At 41.1% G+C, this 23,963-nt stretch overlaps 1 protein-coding gene across 2 annotated transcripts in view; it reads left to right on the forward strand.

Moving 5' to 3' along the window:
- The window catches only part of NELL2 (neural EGFL like 2), a 238,004-nt gene that overhangs the window by 41,092 nt on the left and 172,949 nt on the right, over nt 1-23,963 (forward strand). For both annotated transcript variants that reach the window (XM_073327999.1, XM_073328000.2), the window contains exons 4-9: nt 12,724-12,897; nt 13,011-13,107; nt 18,492-18,564; nt 18,738-18,820; nt 21,065-21,193; nt 22,546-22,648. In XM_073327999.1, coding sequence (XP_073184100.1) covers nt 12,724-12,897; nt 13,011-13,107; nt 18,492-18,564; nt 18,738-18,820; nt 21,065-21,193; nt 22,546-22,648 — 659 coding nt within the window. The remainder of the gene's footprint in view (nt 1-12,723; nt 12,898-13,010; nt 13,108-18,491; nt 18,565-18,737; nt 18,821-21,064; nt 21,194-22,545; nt 22,649-23,963) is intronic.

Consider the following 23,963-nt stretch of genomic DNA (forward strand, 5'->3'; position numbering starts at 1 on the left):
ACGCTGATGATGGTATCCAGGAAGTTGATGCTAGTGTGGGAGTGTTTCAGAGACATTTTAATGGTGGTGGTAGTGGAGGTTGAATTCGTGGGGAAATCTATTATGTTTAAGTTGTCTGTCCAGAGGATGAAAATATCATCAATGTATCTCAGCTATATCCTTGGTTTTGTGGTGCATTTGCCCAGAAATTCTTCTTTAAGGTGGCCCATGAAGATGTTGGTATATTGGGGAGCCATCCTAGTACCCATGGCTGTTCCCATGGTTTGCACAAAATGTTTGTTGTTGAATGTAAAATTGTTATGGGGGAGGATGAAATGGATGAGTTTGGTAATGTGTTTGGGATGGATATTTGAGGGTTGTCCAATGTCTTGTAACTATTTGAGGCAGGCAGTTATGCTGTCATTATGAGGGATGTTGGTGTATAGGGAGGTGACATTCCTGGTGGCAAGAATGGTGTTCTGAGGGAGTTGTTAATATTCAAGTTTCTGGAGGAAATCCATTGTGTTCTGGAGGAAACTGGCCCTTTGTGTGGTCAGTGGTTTGAGGATCATTTCTGTGAGACCCGATATTCCTTCAGCAAGAGTGCCGTGGTCAGATAAGATGGGCCCGCCTGGGTTCCCTTGTGTGTGTGTCTTGGGAAGTATGTAGAAGGTTCCTGGAGTGAGTTCATGGGGGATGAGTTTGTAGAGTTTCTCTTGGAGTTGTTTGCGGAAGGATTTAATGATATCCTTAAATTCCTGCGTAAATTGTGGTGTTGAGTCTTCTTTGCGTTCTTTATAGCAGATGGTGTTTGAAGAGTTGTCGGTCAGCCTCGTTTAAGTAGTCATCACAGTTGAGGACTACAATAGTGCCCCTTTTGTCTGTTGATTTGATCACTATCTGCTCATTAGATTTCAGGGATTGTATAGCTGTCATCTCGGTAGTGGAGAGATTGTGGTGGATGTGATGTTCATTAAGGATTTTACAGTCAAGTAATGATCCAGAATGTGGTTTCATCTGCTATGTGGTGTCCAATCAGATTATTCTTTTTTCTTATGATTGGTAATTTGGCTTTTTGCTTCCCCTAATCTCTGTCTCACAATGGGGTAAAGTTGGCATGAGAAGGCTGTCACAGAGAGTAGAAGAGTTTATATTTGTTGTATATTGTTTTTCTACTTTTAAAAAATTTGATACGATAAATGTAATAATTCTCTTCCCTTCACCCTATAATTCTGGAAGGTAAGACAGGGTAGATGGCATTAGGAAGGAAACATTTGAGCCAGTGGGACTGCAATAGTAAAAGTACACAGAGAGGAAAAACATCTTGGTAAATGGGGTGAGTGGGGAGGAATGAGAAGAAAAGGAATGAAACACTCAAAGGTCCCTCAGTCTTCAAGTTCCCTTGATTAAAAATGCCATAACCAAGGGGTAGGTGCAGAAAACGAATTGGTTGTCATTCCTTCCATTGCACTTGCATTAGGTGTTATGAAATTATCCGTTAAGGCTAAGGCCATTATTATATTCTTCTCTGTCTTGCTGAACTGTCAGTCATTTCTTCACTGTAAGTAATTTCTTCCCTGGATAGTGCTCTAGGCAGGACAAGGAAAAGGGCAAAGCCATTGAATCGAAGTGACAGTATAGAGAGAGATGAGCACAAGGGCTTTAATGAGATATTACTTATATACTTGGCATTTAGAATTTAGACTATGAGGATGTTTTGATTATATGCATTATCTGTTTTAGGGGAGGGGGCAGGTGAGAGAAACCCATATTTAATCCTTCATAACACTTAAAGTGCCAGCTACTAATTGGAAAATAGGGTTTGTCATCCTTAATGTCTCATTATCATGCCACATGTATCATCATGGAATACAATGAACTAATGTACTTAGCCAACTGTACAGTGCTGAATGTGGTGGTGTGGATTCCTTCTAGAACCTCAGAAGCAACCTATGCCTGGAATAATAAGATTTGCTTACTCTTATTATTACCTTAGTTTGTATAATAACAGATCTCAATAGTCACAATCCCACCCATTTCAAAATCTAGTTGGAATATTTCAGTAATTTAGCTCAGTATTTCAGTTTATTTATTCTATACTTACTGGCTTTCATTTAATTGAGTATTGTCCTTTTCTTCATATTACAGGACAGAGTCAAAAGGTAAATTGATGGATTTTAACATTGTGTATGTATATGAATAATTTATGGAAATCCCTGGTATGAATCTATGCACGATAGACTTAATTTTTTTCAGTGTGGCTAGAACTCAGAAATTTTAAGCTTTCAGAATATTTGTCTAAAGTGTTTTGAGCTAAAGTATAATTTTTATTAATTGTCTGTAATCATAGTATAGCTATTATCCTTTATGGATCCCCTGCTAGAGGGTGTCAGAGCAAGACTTGCCTTAGTTAGTAGATAACATGCACTTAACAATTTAAAAAACCCTCATCCCCAGCATTTTCTCTTTTCCAGACTATCTAATCCTAGTTTTTAAATATCTTTAAGTCTCACCATAACTCTAACCATCTCCATTTCCCTCTCTGAATCTTTTCAATCTCCCTTATAACACCATAAGATAAGGCGACCTCCCATGGATGCAGTTAGCCAGAATGGAGAGACACGGTGTAAGGCTGAGTATTATTATAATATTTTCCCAATTTTAAATCTCCCATTTTAAAATGCATACAAGCCTGCTGTTGTCTTTTATAACTTCTACCATACACTCAGCTGCCTGTGGTGGTAAGTCTTCCCAGAGGGACTCTACAGTGCCACTGAAAGCTTCCTGCTAGAGCCTGCTACCACCTAATGAGTTTTTCTCAAAAAGCTACAATCCCACAATTGAGACAGAAGACCATGCGTTTTAATAAACTATTGTGGTTTACAGGGGAAGTGAAAGCAGCTGTAAATCATAGAATATCAGGGTTGGGAGGGACCTCAGGAGGTCATCTAGTCCAACTCCCTGCACAAAGCAGGACCTAATCCCCAACTAAATCATCTCAGCCAGGGCTTTTTCAAGCCTGACCTTAAAAACCTCTAAGGAAGGAGATTCCACCACCTCCCTTGGTAACCCATTCCAGTGTTTCACCACCCTCCTAGTGAAAAAGTTTTTCCTAATATCCAACCTAAAACTCGCCCACTGCAACTTGAGACCATTACTCCTTGTTCTGTCATGTGATACCACTGAGAACAGTCTAGATCCATCCTCTTTGGAACCCCCTTTCAGGTAGTTGAAAGCAGCTATCAAATCCCACCTCGTTCTTATCTTCTGCAGACTAAATAATCCCAGTTCCCTCAGCCTCTCCTCATAAATCATATGCTCCAGCCCCCTAATCATTTTTGTTTCCCTCCGCTGGACTCTTTCCAATTTTTCCACATCCTTCTTGTAGTGTGGGGCCCAAAACTGGACACAGTACTCCAGATGAGGCCTCACCAATGCCCGTAGGTCCTTTTCGGCAGAACTGCTGCTTAGCCACTTGGTCACTAGTCTGTAGCAGTGCATGGGATTCTTCCATCCTAAGTGCAAGACTCTGCACTTGTCTTTGTTGAACCTCATCAGATTTCTTTTGGCCCAATCCTCTAATTTGTCTAGATCCTTTTGTATCCTATCTCTACCCTCTAGCATATCTACTACTCCTCCCAGTTTAGTGTCATCTTCGAATTTTCTGAGGGTGCAAGCCACAACATCCTCCAGATCATTAATGAAGATATTAAACAAAACCGGCCCCAGGACCAACCCTTGGGGCATTCCTCTTGGTATTGGCTGCCAACTAGACATGGAGCCATTGATCACAACCCGTTGAGCCCGACGATCTAGCCAGCTTTCTATCCACTTTATAGTCCATTCATCCAGCCCATACTTCTTTAGCTTTCTGGCAAGAATACCTTGGGAGAACATATCAAAAGTCTTTCCAAAGTCGAGGAATAACATGTCCACTGCTTTCCCCTCATCCACAGAGCCAGTTATCTCATCATAGAAGGCAATCAGGCATGACCTGCCCTTGGTGAATCCATGCTGACTGTTCCTGATCACCACAAATGGAAGAAAGGGGAAGTTGATAGTAATGAATATAAAGAAGTTAGTAATTGTCAAAAATTGATAAGGGAAGCCAAGAGATACAGGTGGAAATCTACAGCCAGCAGAATTAAGAACAATAAGGAGGAATTTTAAAAACATGGTAGTAACAAAAAGAATCCTAACAAAGCTATTGGTCCATTACTAGGTGGAAATGGTAGAATTATCGATAATAATGCAGAAAAGGCAGAAATGTTCAATAAATGTTTGTTCTGTATTTTGGGGAAAAACAGATGATATAGTCTCATCATATGGCCATGATGAACCTCTTTTCATTCTCTGGAGGATGTTAAACAGAAGCTACTAAATTTAGACCTTTTAAAATCAGCAGGTCCAGATAACTTCCATACAAGTGGTTTAAAAGAGCTGGCTGAGGAGCTTTCTAAACCATTAATGTTGATTTTTCAATACATCTTGGAGCACTGTGCAAGTTCCAGAAGACTGGAAGTAAGCTAATGTTGTTGTGCCAATTTTTAAAAAGAGTAAACGGGATGACCTCAGCAATTATAGGCCAGTCAGTCTGACAATGATCTCAGGCAAGATAATGTAGCAGCTGATGTGGGACTTGATTAATAAAGAATTAAAGGAGAGTAATCTAATTAATGCAAATAACTGCGAGTTTATGCAAAATAGAGCCTGTCAAACTAATTATATATTTATTTATGAAATTACAAGTCTGGTTGATAAAGGTAATAGTGTTGATGTAATATGCTTAGACTTCTGTAAGGTATTTGACTTGGTACCTCACAACATTTTGATTAAAAAAAAAAACTAGAACGTTGTAAAATTAACATGGCACACACTAAAAACTGGCTAACGTATAGATCTCAAAATGTAATTGTAAATGGGAAATCGTCATCAATGGGTGTGTTTCCAGTGGGGTCCTGTACGGATCAGTTCTTGGTTCTATGCTGTTTAACATTTTTATCAGTGATCTGAAGAAAACATAAAATCATCACTGAGAAAGTTTGCAGAAGTCACAAACATCTGAGGAGTGATAAATAATGAAGAGGACAGGTAAGGGCATCGATGCAAAGCAATGTAAATGGATTTTAATATGTCAAAATATAAATCTATACATATAGGACCAAAGAATGTAGGCCACAGTTACAGAATACAGGTCTTGCTCCTGGGAAGCAGGGACTCTGAAAAAGATTTGGGGGTTTTGGTGGATAGTCAGCAGAACATGACCTCCCATTGAGCTACAAACGCACCATCAGAGACCCTTCTGTGTTTGCAGTGGAGACTGAACAGAACATGCCTTTTGCAAAGCATGCTGCTTCATGGTCACAGGAGCACACTGATTTTGGTAACTCTCTCTAGTGCAAGGCCAGCAAAACTGTGGACTTTATTAAGAGTACCAGCAATGATCATGCATACTAGCAAATAGTGAAGATGCTGGCAGCTATGCAAATGTACTGGACCGGTAACCAGTGCAGGGAGCAGATTAAGTGGCTCAGGGGTGAGTATTGGAAAAACCAAGACCAGAACTGCACCTCAGGTAACTCACCAAAATCATGCCTATTTTATGAGGAATTTGACTGTGTGCTGGTCACTGGCAAGGAGCCAACAGTGGTGTATGATGACCTAGTCAGCCAGGATGGTGACCTACTGACCCCAGAATCCAGCATGGGACCGATGGGAGCCAGCAGCAGGCACTGAATCTGGACAATTAAGTCACTCTGTTGCTGAAAGCAGTTCCAGAACAGGCTTTGGAGCAGCAGCATATTCTGGATCCATACTCAGAGGAGCTGATGCACCCCACTGAGAAACAGCCTGCTGTGGAGCCTGCAGCAGACACAGACGGGAGAGAAGCTACACCTAAAGTCCGTGTCTGGCTCCATTTTGATGTGTATTAATATAGTAATGGGAGGGATTTCTGCTCTATGAACCAATGCAAAAGTTATGAGAAGCCCAGCTAGCAGGGTGCATCCATTAATGACAGATTTAATCCCCGCCCCCTCCAAAAAGGTGACTGGGCTATGCAAACAGTAAAGAGGCAACTTTAAAGTGTATTTTTAGTGGAAAGGCTGATTTCTGCTAGGGCCATTCCTGTCTCTTACAAGTAATAGCCTTACATTGCCATGCCTGTAAGTATGCTGCTGTGTAACCATTCTATGGTCTATCGAGCCACCTGAAAACAATTAACTCTGTGTGTATGTTTGGGGAAGTGTGTTCCATTCCCAAATCTAGTCCAGTTCAGTTAGAGGCAGTCCATGTAATCCATAGGTGACAAAATCATTTGTCCCAAATGAGACTGGGGGTTGACATTTTGTTCAGAAATGTGCTGGTGGTGCAAGAGTAATTCCATTGATATCGTCACTTGGTGTGAATAGTGTCCCAGCCTGCCCATGAATGTCTCCTGGCATCATGAACCTTTTCGGTGCAATCCACGCTGACGTTCATAGATTGCCCTCTGTGGTCCATGCGTAAGAATGGAGTTGTGCCCTTTGTGGTTTATGTGCTCACTGAGGAGGACAAATGAGTCCCATCAATATCCCCAGCAGTTTGGAAACCCTGTTCTCTCAAAGCCAGCAATTACTTCAGCAATATCTTTTATGCCTACCACTTTGGGGTAAACCACATGCCTGATTCCCTCAGAAACCTCTGCGACCACTTTAACCATAGTTGACTTTCCAACACCAAACTGGTTTTGCAATGGATCTGGGGCAGCAGTCTGGAGTAGCCAACTTCCACATGGGTATAGCAACCTGCTTCTGGACTGGCGGAGTGGCCTCATATGTGTGACTTTATGTTGGAAGGTTGGAACACACTGCTCACAAAGCTCCAGAAATGTGGCTTTCTTCATGTGAAAGTTCTGGACCCACTGCTGGTCATCCCAGGTCTGCATGGAGATGTGATCCCTCCAGTCTGTACTTCTGGCCCTGCACCAGAAGTTTGAGTCTGCCAAGCCTGGGTACTCCTCCTCCTGCTCCATCATAAGCTGTGTCAGGTGCCTTTGATGGGCCAGAAAACACTGCTGAAATGTCCACCAGCACCTTACAAAAGCTCTGCACATTTCCTGACACAGAAGTTAAAGCGCAAGGAAGAGAAGTGCCTCCTCCATGTTGGTGGCTCAGGTAGCTGGGAATGCACTGACCAAAATGACTGCTTGGCAGGATCTGTTTGCTGGCTGTTCAGACTTCCTGTAATGTGCAGGATGGACAGTCAAGTTTTCCCAAGTGCACCACAGTCAAAGGGCTAGACTGACCACATTTCAGGTGGGCACTAAGGAGTTTGGGACTGCGTGCTGCAGGGTAGATGTCTGAGCCGCAGGTTTGAGCCTGGGTTAGAAAATTCTTAACCTAAGGTTAACAATCAATGTAGATGCTCAAGCTCTGGGTTCTCTAACCCAGGGTCAGCTGACTTGAGTCCCACTAACCCTGGGCTTACATTGCAGTGTAGACGTTACCTAAGTACCTACATGGGGAACAAATATTTAGTAATGGACTGCTCAATCTCGCAGAGAAAGGTATAACAAGATCTAATGGCTGGAAGTTGAAGCTAGACAAATTCAGATTGGAAATAAGGTGTAAATCGTTAAAGGTGAGGGTAATTAATCATTGGAACAATGGGTCTCCATTGCTGACCATTTTTAAACCAAGATTGAATGTTTTTCTGAAAGATCTACTCTAGGAATTATTTGGGGGCAGTTCTATGGCCTGTGCTAGACAAGAGGTCAAACCAGATGATCACAAGGGTCACTTTAGGCCAGGGGTTCTCAAACTGGGGGTTGTGACCCCTCAAGGGGTCACAAGGATATTGCATGGGGGGGATTGCGAGCTGTCAGACTCCACTCCCAAAACCTGCTTCGCCTCCAGCATTTACAATAGTGTTAAATATTAAAGTGTTTTTAATTTATAAGGGGGGTTTCGCACTCAGAGGCTTGCTGTGTGAAAGGGGTCACCAGTACAAAAGTTTGAGATCCACGGCTTTAGGCCTTAGAATCTATGAATTTGGGCTGTGGGTGCAGGAAAAAGGATACACTAGTTCAGCTGATGAGGCTCCTTCAGCAGAACCCCTGGGAGAGGCCAACAGTACAAACCACCTCTTGCTCTCCCTGGAAGTAAATCTTCCTTGGAGAACAGCTGGCTCCCAGAATGCAAATGTAAACCCCCTTACCAGCAGTCATTTTCCACGCCTACACATTTAGAACTCCTTGGCACAGCAGAGACATTTAGAATATTTTTGTCACTGTGTGTTACCCGTTATCCAAGTTGATTTTCTAAGGTTTAGTTTACTTTTCTGTAGGTGTGGGAGAGCATCTGTGAGAATCACAGCCCAAATCTGCCATCACTTATTCACATGGGCTCCCTCTGAAGTTAACAGAAGTTACTGTAGTTTCTTTCTGTGCAAAATTTGGCCTTAGATTTCCATCACTAAGTATATTTGCCCATCTTGAGCAGGGCATCATTTTCTAAGGGTTAAAGGGAGGGCAGCCCCCCACCCCCCAACCTTGGTATGACTTTGCCCCCCTGACTTTTCATAGAGCTATATGCTCCATTATGTCTTACACTCTTCCCCCTCTCTCCCCACCACAACTTTGCAGGATATAATATGGTGTTCTTTATGCTGACACAACTGGCCCCCGCTTCCCAGGCTCCCTGAATTTTTCTGAAATGATGCCCCTGATCTTGAGGACACTCTATCCCTTTTATACTTTAGAGAAAATCAGCTGATGTAGATAGCATAGGTCTATTGAATCAATGGGGTCAAGTCAGCTTATACCAGCTGAGGATCTGGCCCACTCTGTGGTGAATCTGATATGAAATGAAAATGATTAACGCCCCCATCCCTCCCCTGTGTCTGTTTCATAACATTAGTTCATGCTTAAGGTGGTGCTGTTTCAGCTGCTTCTGTCACTGTGTTTCCTTGATGCCTCTATACATTGTTTGTGAACAATAAACTATTATTCCCTTAGTGGTGCTTGGGGTTTTTTTATTTTGTTTTTAATTTTTTAACTTTTAAGATAAGCTTGACAAGATGGAGGAGGAGGACAGTGGCTCCCCGCTCTCATGTTGAGTGCCATGACTCACCCTCGTAAATTCATAATCATTTGTACGGCTGGTCTTTCCCCTTGCTGAAGGCATGTTTTATTTCCAGCTGGATTATAAACTGAGTTTTTAAAGTTACATTGTCATTACTGGTCAGTGTTTACTCACTGGAAGACTTTGCTTGGACCTTTATTATTTTTGTAGTCATGAAAAATAACAGCAAGATGGTGGAAACTGGTAATCATCTACATTTAGATACAGCAGCACACCTTTTGTTTAACAATCACCAAGAGCTTTTAAAAACACTAATTAGGCCCTGCTGTGAGGCAGATAAATAGTGGTTTGCTCTTGTTATGGATTAATAAACAGAGTTTTTTACCTAGAGTTCACACAGTGAGTTAGTGACAGAACTGGAAATAGAACCAGGAGTCCTGAACTGCAGTTCATGTTTTATCCAGAAGGCCGCACATCCAAATTCCAGCCTCATGGTTTATCCCATCAAAGTTCTTGCTTTAATGCTGTGGGCTGACCCCATGTTTCCTTCTTTTCTCTGCCAGACTCCATCACTTGCCAAAAATTTCACGTAAATTCCGAGGCCCAAATATTCCCCAGCAAACCCTCTTCTAGCCCATCTATGTAAGTGTTATGTTCACAGCATACACACAAAGAAGTTAGATTAAAAAACATAAACACTGTTTATGTTTACTGGCAGTTGCAATGTAAAGCTACTTTATTTCTTAAAATTCAGCATGATAACACACAAGAACCCAAAAACTGAGAGAGAGGAAACCGGTTGACTCCTAAGGCTCTATGGCACAACCCAGCCCACCTTGCTTTAAGCTGGCCCTTTCCAGACTGACGGCTGCTAGGCCCAGATTGCATATTTCCCTACAGAGCCCCCTAGCCTGCAAGCAGGGCCAGGAAACCCTCACTCTTAAGGTACCTGTACACTGCACACCACTGGCAGCAGCATGTAGGGTATGTGGGTACATGTCGCAGTGAAAAGTGTCCACATTGCGGTATGTAGCAATACATGGCAGTGTAAGGCTCTGGCAGTGGGGAAAGGCTTCAGCAGGAGGGAGGCAGCAGAACAATGCTATTTTTAGCAGTGTAGACAGGAGAGGCACTGCTTGGGCATGTAGAAAGACGTGTAGGGTACATACCCTAAGGTTGTGGCATGTCTATTCTACTTGCCTAAGCAGTGCTGTGCTTCTTTACTGTCTACACTGCTGTTTATACCCGTGCTTGGGTGACATGCTGTGTATGTACTCTACGTGTCGCCATAAGGAGGGTGCAGTATAGACATACCCTTAAAGTGATAGCTTGCAATGCCAGTGTAGTCCTCAATATACCAAAGAGCAAAATAGTTGTTTATTTTACAACTAGTATACTTATTTTTTCATTTTTTAAAAGTTCCTATGCACTTGGCCTGCTCCTCCTTCCATGGAAGTCCATTTTCCCATCAACTTCCAAGGGAGCAGGATCAAACGCTTGTCTATTCTAAGAGATGATCTTTTAACCTATTCCTATCTCTCTTGCTCAGGTTTAGATCTGTGATCAGTTGCTGAAAGAGCTGTACAATATGTTCAACCTCTTTGTTTGATCAGGAGTGACCTTATTTTTATCCTTTAAGCATGAGTTATGAAGGAGGTTGTTAAGTTGACTGATGCCCTGTCACTATTGCCCATTTTCTTTGCAGCCGAGCCTTCAGTTAGTTTACGTTTCTTGCCAATGAAAAAATGATTGTTGGGCCACAAGGAGGTAAATTATTGTAGAGTGTAAATTTGATTGCTGATGTCAGTTAACTGCTTTGTTAATGCAGAGATTAGAGCATGTTGAAATATTCTTTATGGGGAGGAAGGGGAACATGCCTTTTGCCATTTTGAGAGAGTTAACTGTTTTGGTGCTATTGCAGGGCTCATTTAATTAAAATAAAAGCTAAAAGAAAGGAGCGATGTGTTTTGAGCCCTCCCTTGAAACAGGGGTCATAAAAGTTTATTTTTACTCACTTATCTTGTCTCCTCTCACCCACCTTGCAAACTAAATTCCTTATCCTGCCAGTACTTTAGAAAAACACGTGTCCTATTAGAACAAAACAAACAAACAAAACCACACACATGGTATCAAACTACAACCATTCCATCAATCTTGTGCAGAAAAAAAGGGAGATTGCCAGCTCTTGCCATCGTATTGCGACTCTCATGATATTTAGTGATTTTTCTCTTAAAGTGACAGCTCCTGCATTTATGTGATTATTGGAGAATCCCAGATTTTGTTTAAAAAAGTTTCTAGATCTCATGGTTTCAGAGAAAAGCTTGAAAATGTGAACAGTAAAGATTCAAAACCCAGAAAACAAATTAATTCCACGTTTTATTCTTTTAAAAAAATCTCATGATGTTTAAACCAATCTTTAAACCTGGCTTGTGATTTTTGAATGCGTGGGGCAGGCAATACTGATTGATGAGTTTAAGAAGGTTTTCCTGGGCCTTCTCTTACTCCTACTGCTAGTGGTGTGCTCTATGCCAGCCAGTAGCTGTGGATCTGCAGCAGGTATTAAAGGGGTCATACATTTGCATAGGTTTGGTAATGGATATTTGTCTGGGTTTTGTAAGATCAGTTACTTCTGACTTGGAAATGAAATAAATACTTGACTCTCACACTGCTGCATAAAACACATGTGTTGATGGTACAGCACACACAGAATCTCTTTTCAGGCTTTGATTGTCCCTTCCGACTATCACCATCATTCCACCCTTAGCTCCCTTTTGCAGGATGTAGCAATAAGGGGCTTCATAGGACCTGAGCAAGGAGTGAGCAAGCCCTGTCCTTCCCAGGATGATTTATCAGGCAGTTGCATGCTTACTAGAAGAGGCCTAGTTCTCAGGATAGGCAGGGTGTAACTCTGTCTATCCTGGTGTGGGTCGGACCATGAGGCGCTTTTAAATCCACCTACCACTGCATCTCCAGCTTGTCTGTGCTCAAATTCACCCAACTTTGGTATACATATAATGCTGTTTTGTACCAAGTGTATATGAGTTCAGAAGGGCCTAGCATTTCTTCACCTCCAGTTCTTTGGCAAAAACTATGATTATGAATAATGCAAAGGGATGTTACAGTATATCCTAAAGCATTAGGGCAATATCCAGCCTCAGTTCTTGCTTGCTTATTACTACCCCAATAGCCCTAATGATGGGTAATAGTTCCACTCACAGCGGTTGGTGTTGTCTTCATTGTATTTAGTGTGCCTGTACGTCTCCAGGATACTCTGCCCACTTTCTGAGGGTAGTGCGCTGGATTTTGTGTGGTTCTGGATCAGATTATTTTAATAATAGAAAGAATTGCATTTCTAATGGTACTATGTTAAGGAACACATTGGTGTTTAAAGAGCAACAGAAGAGATCTAATTTGATGATATTAGTGGAATTCTTATTAGCTTGGGATCTGACACACTTGTATGAAGGCTGCATTCTGCTCCTAAAAGAGTTATTTAAAAGGTAAATAAGAGACCAACATTGCACAGCCTCTATTTGCACTCTGACTGAGGGCCTCCTTCTCTTGATTTCTTCCTCTTGTTAATCGTTCATATATGATAATCAGGCACCACATTATATGCAATGTTGCATTCTCCTGTCCTGATATGAATGCTTAATGACTCAATGCTGCATGTTTGGTGTAGGTACTTGGAACTAGAGAGCAGTGGACATCGAAATGAAATCAGGTTGCATTACCGTTCAGGCGGCCATCGCTCACACACAGAAGTGTTTCCGTACATTTTGGCAGATGATAAGTGGCACAGGCTTTCCTTAGCAATCAGTGCCTCACACTTGATTTTACATGTGGACTGCAATAGGTAAGTGAAGAGTGATATTTCATATTAATAAATAGTAGTCTGGAGCATTCCAGCTCAGTAATAAATGAAATGATAATGATTTGAGGTTTATTTCTTCTATTGTTTCTTAACAGAATTTATGAAAGGGTTGTGGAGAAGCCCTACATGGATTTACCTTTGGGTACAGCATTTTGGTTGGGACAGAGGAATAACGCACATGGTTATTTTAAGGTAGGCTTTCCCTGAGAGGAAAAGACTGAACATAGGTAAAAATGGCAATAGTGTTCCGTCTATATCTGCAGCAGTGGGAATATTTTAAATACTGTGGTACATAAAGGCTTTATCATGTGAGGTTGCTGTTGATCCAGTTCCCCTAAGCGGAACATACTCCTTGGCATAGGGGCAGGCAAATTTCATCCTCCAGCACCAGTGTGGGCAGCTGTCTTCCAGAAGGATTCACCCTTATGGGAGGTGAGAGGATCCTTGATCCACCACCTTCCTCCCAGGGGTTTGCTTGAGACAAGTAAGGTTTATCTTGCTACCAGGAGTCTGTAAGAGGTTCCACAGAGGAGAATGCCTGGACCATGTGCTGAATCAGCTGGTGGGGTTAAGCATCTGAAATGAAACTGCTGTGATCAGCAAGGAATTGTCATCAGGAGCCAATCTTTATTAGTTAGAGTTGAAAATAAGTTACCACAACCATCATGCATCCTGTCACACACTTCCTCACACCAAATTGAGATCCACAGCATGTGACAGGAGCCACAACACCCATGAGCAAAGAAATCTGAGTTCAGTTGGGTGGCTGTCAAATTATGGTGTACTGTGAATAAGTAAGGCTAGAGAGCAAGATAACCATTTAAGAGGGGCATGATCAGTGACCAAGGTAAAAGGGGATCCCCGGAGATAATGGAATAGGGATTGTATTGCCTGTTGCACAGTTAGATGTATGTTTTCTGTCTCAGAATATTTTTCACCAGAGGAAAGAGCTATCTACTCCAATACAATACATGGTGCTCAATGCCATTATTCTTCTATTGTGTTTAGGTTCTTAAACTACACCTCTCACCATGGTCTCTGAGCATCTTCCAGGGTTAAAAATTAACAAGGTGACTAACATCAGTAAAGAGAGAGAAGTTTCCTCTGCCGGGAGAATAGTTACAAGTGTTTTAGTTTGCATTTTAACTTTACAATGACTATATTACTACATGTTGCTATATGGGAAAGCAAGGTTGAAGAAGTAAGATTTTTCATTTGGACTAGAAAATGGTAAGATTTATGGTCATGCTTAGTTCCTATTTGATGAATCCTTGGCCATACTCCTTGTCCATGGTTTGACATCACCCATTTTGGGGCTATCTCGGGGGGTCCTTGCAGCACTGCAGCCCTGTCTCCACAAGGATGTTTTGGTACTTGAGGCCCTAAAGGCTAGGGTTCTTTGGATGCTGGGCCCTGTGGCCTGGCTGAATCTGCCTTGCTAATTTTTAAATCTTGGCTAAAACACTGATTTTAATTTTCAATGCAAGTCCTGCCTTTGGTGCTGAAATCAGCATTAGATGTGTAAACGCATGTTTTCCATGCCCAAGTACAGATTTAAATCCCAAGTGGGTGTGAGATATGGAATGGATGTCCCATCAGGCACTCTGTTTTGAAAACTGAGCCCTGTATCTGTTTTTTAAATTCAGTATATTTTTTCTTCTCTATATTAAATGTCAGTCTCCTTGTTAAATGGCTGAGAGGTGATCAAGCCTACAGAGGCAGAATCCACTGAAAAGTGGCATTCTTGACTTTAATTATTTTCTAATTTTTAATTATTTTGTTTAAGATTACTGTGATGGGGCTTAACCCCCATCCCCTGCAAGGCTAATGAAGGCACCCAATTGGTCATGCTTTGCACCTGGAGTGGTGAGTCGCTAACTGGCTCCCAGCCATAGGGGGCGGAACTAAGCCGTAATACGTAAACTGAAGGAGCTTAATTTGAGGGAGAGACAGCAGAGAAGACAGGTCTTTCTGGCTGGGAGAAGCCCAGGGTTAAAGTACACAGACAGAGGGAATGGGGACTGCACACTACAGGGACAGTGTAGGCTCCTGCAAAGGAAGCCTTGAGGTAAGATTTGTAAATAGAGTAGAAAAGACTACAGTAGCCCAATAGCGTAGAAGAACTAATCAGTTTCATTTGGATTTGTGGTGTGTTTCGGGTGTAGTCAACCAGGTCACAAAAGAAAGGACTGCCCTTTCATGGAGCATGGCTATTTGGATTGTTACTGCAGGAAAGTCTGCAGTTTGGCATGTTTCCTCAGTAGTGGGCATGCTCCAGCTTACCAAAACTGCTGATGTGTCTAGATGTGAAATGAGAGGACTGATTGACTCCAGGTGCGGGTGGACACTGGTTTGAGGGAGTAGACTCCCATCTGCAAAAACAGATTGGCATCTGCAGGTGTACATCTCGTGCATGCACAGAGAGACCGAGTCTACCCGACAGCAGAGATAGAAATAGAAATGCAAGTTCAGAGGTACAAGCTGAGAGCTGATATATTAAGAAACCTCCCCTCACCTGTAATTGTAGGGTGAAACTGGCCTAATTTCCCAGTCCTATTACAAGAAAGGATATCACATGAACAAATTAACCATAAGGCAACTCTCATCTGGACACAGGCTGTTGGGCCGGGTGGCCTAGAGACAGGGCCAAGTACTCAATGGACTGGGGAAATGTAATTGAGAGAGTCGAACAAGAAATGCCAAGCCAGCTACAGGCCCTAGAAACACAATTGCACAAGGCAAACTAAGAGCTGGAAGAGGTGAAAGCCTCATGACAGATAGGGTTGCCAATGCTCCAGGATTGTCCTGGAATCTCCAGGAATTAAAGATTTATCTTTAGTTAAAGATTGTCATGTGATTGACACCTCCAGGAATACATCCAAACAAAATTGGCAACTCTAATGACAGAAAATAATAGAGGAGGCCACATAACAAGAGCAAGAATAGATTTGGACAAGACTAGAGCTGGCATATGAAAAGAATTGTTGGCAGCAACACAAATGGGAGCTGGCTGCACTGAGAACCATGGAAATACATGGCAAGGGTGCTCCAACCTCTAGAAACCAAGAACAGTCCCCTGCAGAAAAGGAAATGGATTGGGTGAGTTCATGGGGAATGGATGCTCTGAATGAGGAGAGAGGAGAAGTTGCCTCAATCATGGACCCTGACCGAGCACCCAAAGGGCAATCATACAAGGCTGGCCTGTCCATGGAGAGTAAACGGATCCGGGACTTTCAAGAGAGATTAACTGCTGCAAAAGAGGCCCTGCAGATACACATCCAAACTAGAGAATATTAGAAGGAATGTTCTGAAGACATGCTAGGTTATAAAAATTGATTGTTTATCTGAGTACTACTTAGAGGAGGCAACTGCAGGGCCCCGTACAGTGATGGGGAGAGAGAGTTCTGATGGGCAGTATCTTGAGAGATGTGCGTAATGGGACTTAACCCCAACACCTGCAAGGCTGGCGAAAGCGCCCAATTAGTCAGGCTTTGCACCTGGGGAGGAGAGTAGCTAATTGGCTCCCAACCAGAGAGGGTGATGGAGCTAGTCGTAATAAGTAGACTGAAGGAGGTACTTGTGGGGAGAGATAGCAGAGAAGACCAGTCTCTCTGGCTGAGCGAAGCCCAGGGTTAGGTTACATAGACAGAATGGGGACGTGATGGAGCAATGTAGGCTTCTGCAAGGGAAGCCTTGAGATAGGATTTGTAAGTAGAGAAGAAAAGACCACAGTAGCCCAAGAGGGTGGGAGAAGTATTCAGTTTGGATTTTGTGAGGGCTTGTTTATGATACCCCAGAAGGGGTCTGAATTTAGCTGTTGTGGCCGGAGGGCTGAGCCACAAGACCTGGGGCCAGAGGCAGCTGGCCAGCAGGGGGTGCTGGAGCCAAAGATAGTGGCAACAGCCCACACTGACTCAAGGGGTTGCTCCAACGGTGAGTGAGCCCTTCCACAATTGCTTATGGTGCTCCAAAACTCATTTAATTTGCTGTATTTGCTTATGACTAATACCGTTTTTAGATTAACATGTAGTTATTTCTTTCTTTTCAAGCCTTACTTTACATGATACTCATCCTTTTTCTGAAATGTCTGGGACTGTGGTGGAACATGCACACACATCAAGGTGTAAAATGAAAGACACCATTTGTAGTTGCTTTTTGGTTTATTTTAGTTGTTTGTCAAGAAAATCTAGAGGAGTCAAAATACCATGAGAATTTTTTCTTACTGAGAAAAGCCAAATTAAATGAAATTCAGCAATGAATCGTAGCACCAATCCATCCAAAATACATTGATCTTATTGGTTGTTCAATATATGATATTACAAATGGTTACATTGAAAACAAAAGAATTGAACATAGTGTTGTGGACTGTAAATCTCTTCAGACTTGTAACCCAAGATTTTAATAAATGACTAGTGGGTGCCTAGGGGCTTGGTTTTCTGAAGGTGTATTCCCAGCACTTTCTGAAAATCAGGCCCTTTTAAGGTGTCTCACATTGGATAGCCAAAAAATGAGGCCCGCAAAATCATGACTCTCTTGTGAAAATCCTGGTCTAGGGTTTTATTTGGTTTTGAACCTAAACTTGCTCCCGCTGAATCAGTGTGGGATTTGGCCTTTAATTAGGATTGAGCCCACAGTGTTTTGATACCTTTTCTTCATAGCGCTATAAATCAGTTTGAAATTCATTGCCAGTTCATTGCATTTCTTTTAAGAATGAGTTCTGAAGATCAGTGTAAGTCATGGAAGGAAGGGTAGATGAAAGGGACATCTGCAGTGTGTGTGATAGGATGGTTCATTTCTAAATTACTGTTTGGCCTTTGCTTTAGGAGAGTAGCAAAGTGGCTGGCTGCTAATTATATCTTAATGACTAAGGATGTATGTGAATTCTGGCTGTAAACATGTGATCTGTCCCTCTGGGTGAAACGGGTCATTTCCAGCTGGCATATTTGAATTTTATGCTAAACGTACTGTTCTCCTAAATTGTCAACATGCTCCACTGTAGCTGTGTAATAGATATGTTGCTTCTCTGAATTAGGTATGCTGTATAACAAGATCCATATCAAAATCATGAAATGGCTGTCTGAATCTGTTTTTCATGATTCAAGTTTCTTTAATCTTCACTTCTGTTTGACAACAGTAGTTCAGTGAAAATTTGCATTTTATGTAAAACAGTGTTTCAAAGACCCGGAAACTGAAAATTATTTTTTAAGTTGCTTTAAAGGTCATTTTCAAGCTTTTCTTCAATGGGTAACTAAAAATAACAATGAATTCAAAACAACCAGACTCTTGTCATTTAATTACATCTTGACATTTAATCGTATGCCTTTAAAAATGGTTCAGTATGTGTGTACATGTACAGCTATCTATTTTATTTACTCTTTGCTCTCCCATCACCACAGTGGATGCAAATAAGAAGTACTGTATTCATAAATAGTGGTTTTTTCATGCAGTTTTTCTTTTCATGCAGTTTTTCTGTGTGAGCTCTAATGTTTTATGTGGTGAACATTGCTGTGGAATATTATTTTGACAGTAAAAATAATGCACGCTCTTCTTTCTTTTCTATCTGTACTTGCACACAGGGCATAATGCAAGATGTGCAGCTACTTGTCATGCCTCAAGGATTTATTTCTCAGTGCCCAGATCTTAATCGCAGTAAGTCTATTAGTTCGTACACCATAGAATCAAAGGTGTGCTTCTTGCTTCATTTTTTGTCCTGCAAGCTCTCTTAAAACCTTGAGCTCCAATATACTGATTGTCAGCTGTGACTTGTGTAGATTGAACCTATTGTATATACAATTTGACAAATGTGGTGTTTGTAATTCCAGCCTGCCCAACTTGTAATGACTTCCATGGACTTGTACAGAAAATCATGGAGCTGCAGGACATTTTAGCCAAAACATCAGCTAAGGTAACAGTTACTCAGAGACATGGTGTGGGGCATAGGGAATTTTCAGGCTTCAATTCAGATCTCTCTCAAAAAATACAGATGTTCCGTTCAAAGAGCTTTCTTACATTTCAATGTTTTCATGGCATTGTACATTGTCAAAATAAATAGCATCAAAATTCCTGGACAAGGGTTTACAAATATGCAAGCTCTATCTGTCAGACTAAGGATTCAGTAAAACTGGAATGAAACAGGTTACCACATTTACAGTGCTTGTTGCAGCAGGATTTTTTTGGTTTAAGAGTTTTCTAAACCCGAGCTGTTCAAAAAACAGATCAAAAATATGAAAGTACTGGGGCTGAGGACTTTCAAGCAGTATCTACATCTACTATCTGATGATCACATCAAAAACATACCCAATTACCAATGGGCATACATCAGTTTACACCATTGTTTAAAAAAGGCCAGTGCTTTAAATGTCTGTAGCAGTACTATTGTCACACTGGTTTAATACTGGGTGTGACAGGCTGGGTCACAGAAACCATTTTGGGAACTGCTACCTGATGTGCTGGAACTACTTCTGAGCCCATTTTCCCTGGCAGCCTGGTACTTCAGTACCTTACCTGGTTGTGCCAGACATGCCAGCCTGCTGCAAACACAGACCCAGGTCTGAACCACATCCCCCAAAAGCTGCAGGCTTAACTGAAAACAGCTTAAGAAGTGCTCCTGTCTCCCACCCAGAAGTGCTCCAACACCCAGGTACCCAACTCCCAATGGGATCCAAACTCCAAATAAATCTGTTTTACTCTGTATAAAGCTTATACAGGGTAAACTCATAAATTGTTCGCCCTCTATAACACTGATAGAGAGATATGCACAGCTGTTTGCTCCCCAAGGTATTAGTAGTTGCTTTGGGTTAATTAATAAGTTAAAAAGTGATTTTATTAAATATAAAAAATAGGATTTAAGTGGTTCCAAGTAATAACAGACAGAACAAAGTAAATTACCAAGCAAAATAAAACAAAAACACTCAAGTCTAAGCCTAATACAGTAAGAAACTAAATGCAGGTAAAACTCACCCTCAGAGATGTTCCAATAAGCTTCTTTTGCAGACTAGACTTCCTCCTAGTCTGGATCCAGCAATAACTCACACCCCTATAGTTACTGTCCTTTGTTCCAGTTTCTTTCAGGCATCTGTTTGGGGTGAAGACGCTATCTTTTGAGCCAGCTGAAGACAAAATGGTGGGGTTTCTAGGGGCTTATATAGTCTCTCTCTTGTAGGTGGAAACCCCTTTCTTCCCCCTGTGTAGAATCACAGCTACAAGATGGAGCTTTGGAGTCACATGGGCAAGTCACATGTCCAGGCATGACTCAGTTCTCTACATGCCGATGCCATTGCCCACATGTTCTCAGGAAAGCTCAAAAGTGGATTGGTGTCTGTCAAGGTCCACTGCTAGCCAAGTACTCCCAATTACTTGAATAACCCTTCACACTAAGTTGACCAAATCTATCTTAGGTGCTTTCTACAGCAAACACTTTAAACACAAGCATAGAGCCAACGCTTATAACTTCAGATATAAAAATGATACATGCATACGAATAGGATGAATAATGCAGTAGAACATAACCTTTGCAAAGATATGTTACATGGCATATCTAGCATAAAACACATTCCAGTTATGTCATATTTACATTCATAAGCGTATTTCTATAAAGCATTCTGGGGTGCAACATCACATGGGTTCTGTAATGTTACACTGCATTGGTTTACAATAGAGCACAAAATTACAGAAATATCCTGGTTCAAGTGCAGGAATAAGTGTTATACATGTAAAATGTGAGCTTTACTGCAATCAACGAGGACTCTTGCCTCCCCATCTCTCAAGTTCATGTGTTTTGCACGTGATCTGATAATTATCTGAAAGTAGTTTGAGTATTGCAAAATGGATGCTTCACAGAGTATAAAGATGATAAGCCACTGGCCAGATCCTTCTTGCCCGACTCACATCCGTAGTCCCATGATATCATTGAATAAAGTTAGCAGCAGCATGTCTCAGCTTCCAGTTTTTCTGCTGTAATGGCTGAACACTTAATCATTTAATATTTCACAATAACCACTTAGTCCTCATCTGACTGAATTTTCACACATGTACTTTTTCACTGTGCAATCCTGGATGGTAGAGGGCAGATGGTAGAGGGCAGTTAGATCATTAGTTATATGGAAACTGTTTACCAATGTAATAACCTATCTTTGTGAAACGTGTACAGCTGTCCCGAGCTGAGCAGAGGATGACTAAATTGGATCAGTGCTATTGTGAAAGGACCTGCACCATGAAGGGCACCACCTACAGAGAATTTGAATCCTGGACAGACGGCTGTAAGAACTGCACTTGCATGGTATGGCTACAATTTGAGTAGAGACTCAGGGACCCTAGTGTCCTCTTTATTTACAGTTTTAATGAAACAATATAATGATGAAACTTTCACAGTTTCCTCAAGGTAGCAACAGTCAAGTGCTAGCAAACCTCTTTTTTATTAACCACAGTGTATTAAAAATGTTTTATATATTTTTTCAGCAGGACCAGTATATGTAGTTTTGCCCCATTTTTCTTGCATGCCTAGGAGGATGCTAGGTAAAGTAAGAACTATACTGGGAGCAATATATTTTCCCATCAAGTTTTTCCCAAGTACTGTATTACAGACTGTTTCTCTGGAAAATTAATTCCCTGGTTCTTTCTTATACTATAAATACAGTTTTGTTCCTAGCAGATGATTTAATGGACCCCTTGTGCCTGATTCCATTAAGTCTCCTTTGGTTACATCTAGATCAACATGTAATAAAATGTAAAATGTCAATGCTGTATGCATGTCCTATTATACCACAAATAAAAAAGGATTTGTTGTAAGATGGATGAAAGACCCCCTCAGGTACCAAAATTCCAGAATTAATTGCATGTATCTTTGCAAGTACCAAATTATAATGTCTTGGTTAATGCACATCCATTTTAAAACTCTCATTAAATGCCTGATCCAAAGCCCATTAGAAATCAATGGAAAGACTTCCATTGACTGCCGTGTATTTTGGAGTAGGCCCAAAAGCCCTAGATAGATGTGCTGCAGTCTTTAATACCTTGAACTGTTTTTCTTAGGCTTATTGTCTTTTTGTTCCACAAATTTCTGGGGGCGGGAAATTACCAGTTAAATTTTTAACAGTTTATTGTTAGGTAGTAGAAGTTGTAAGTAGAAGGAACTACCAGTAACAAACCGAGTCTGATATAGTCAGATAAAATGCCTGTGGTTGAGATAAAGTGTTAAATGCGTGGTATGTTTTTGTCTCAGATTTTTCATACAGCTATGGTGATATTATCTTTTTTAAAATTAATGTAGTCTTTCATGTGAAAATTGTAAGGCACAGAATTGTTCTATGAGGCTTTTATACTTCACAGTAATCTACCAATTTGCAATTGATTGGCAGAATGTCTATGCTCCAAATGATTTAAGATTTCTTTTTACCAAGCAAAACTGTTTTCATCTTAATGAACACATCAGACTCATAAAAAGCCTACTTGGAGTAATAATTTTTTAAAGACCTAGGGTTGAATCTTTCTTTATACTAATAATTAAGAGAAACATTGTAAATATGACTTAATTTGGTATTGCTGAGGAGTTTTTCACATTTAAGAAGCAACTTTTAAATTCATGTATTTCACAAAAACTTTATATGAAAACATCTTTTTTTTTCTTCCCAGAATGGTACTGTGCAATGTGAAGCACTGATTTGCCCATTTTCTGATTGCCTACTGAATTCTGCTCCTGCATATGTGGATGGCAAATGCTGTAAAGAATGCCAATGTAAGTTTTATTGTGTGGTGCTTCTTTCTGTCAAATAGTATTTTTGAAATCTGAAAGGAAGATGTATGTACCTTTCAATAGAGATGTCACCAACAGAGCTGGTTGCAAAATGGTTTGTTTGGGGCCTTTTGTGGAAAATTTCAACTTTGTTGGAAAACAGCGAATTTTTTAGCCACTGACATTTTTTCAGTTTTTAGCCAAAAAATGTTGGTTTTGGAGGTTTCAGTTTTCTGGCAAAAAATCAAAACATTTAAAAAAAAGCAGACATTTTCTGTGAAAATTTTCATTTAAACAAAAATCTTATTTTCCATTAAAAAGAAAGTTGACAAAAATTGTGTCTACAAGCCTTAGTCACCACTATGCCCATCTTTGAATGCAGTCTTATTTGATTGGTTGGCTGGCTGGACATGCAGATACATCAGGTCATAGAGTTTAAGGCCAGAAGGGACCACCAGATCTTCAAATCTGACCTTCCGTATATCACAGCCACCAGTACCATCCGGCACACACACACTAAATCCAACAATGGAAATGAGACCAAAGTAAATGAGATCCACAGGAGACTAGATTATTATGTACCATGGACAGAGACTAGGACAGACTGAGGTGCACCTGTGCCCAAGGCCCCCCAGGAAAATAATTAAATGGGACATACCCAGATAATCCTGGCAAGTGACCCACACACTATGAGGAAGGTGAACCCCCCCCCCCCAGCGTCAAGCCAATCTGACATGGAGGAAAATCCCTCCTGGCCCCACATATGACGATAGTTATTTGAGCAAGAACCAGTCAGCCAAGCACCTGAGAGAAAAAACGCTCAGAATATTTGTGCCTTGAACTCACTTTTCAGCACTATTCCAGTCTAGAAGAATATACTTCCAAAATAACATTAGAGCATTAGAAATAATGATCTGCTTTATGAATCTTGTTCTGCAATTAAGGAAACAGTAGACCTTGGCTTAAACAACCACCCAAGAGACCAGAAAAAATCGATAGCTAGAGGTGTTCTTTCACAAGAGGTCATACAAAAATCTACTGGATACTGCATGGGGATAATTTAAAGTGATCACTTAAAATAGGGGTTTGCATGTGGTTTCACTGTATTTTGGTACTGATTGCAGTCACGATTGTGGAGGAGAATTTTTAAGTTAATCAAATCCATGAGAGGGCTGATATAGTACTTGAGGTTGATTATGATCCATGGTGGACACATATACGGTATTTTATACTAAGCAATGGCAGAACCTTTTTCTTAAGTTTCTGTTCATTAAATTGTGCGTGTATTTCTTTGTTCTAGAATTTTTGAGGGTGTCCT

This window comes from Lepidochelys kempii, chromosome 1, assembly GCF_965140285.1.
Source record: "Lepidochelys kempii isolate rLepKem1 chromosome 1, rLepKem1.hap1, whole genome shotgun sequence".
Lineage (NCBI taxonomy): Eukaryota > Metazoa > Chordata > Testudines > Cheloniidae > Lepidochelys > Lepidochelys kempii.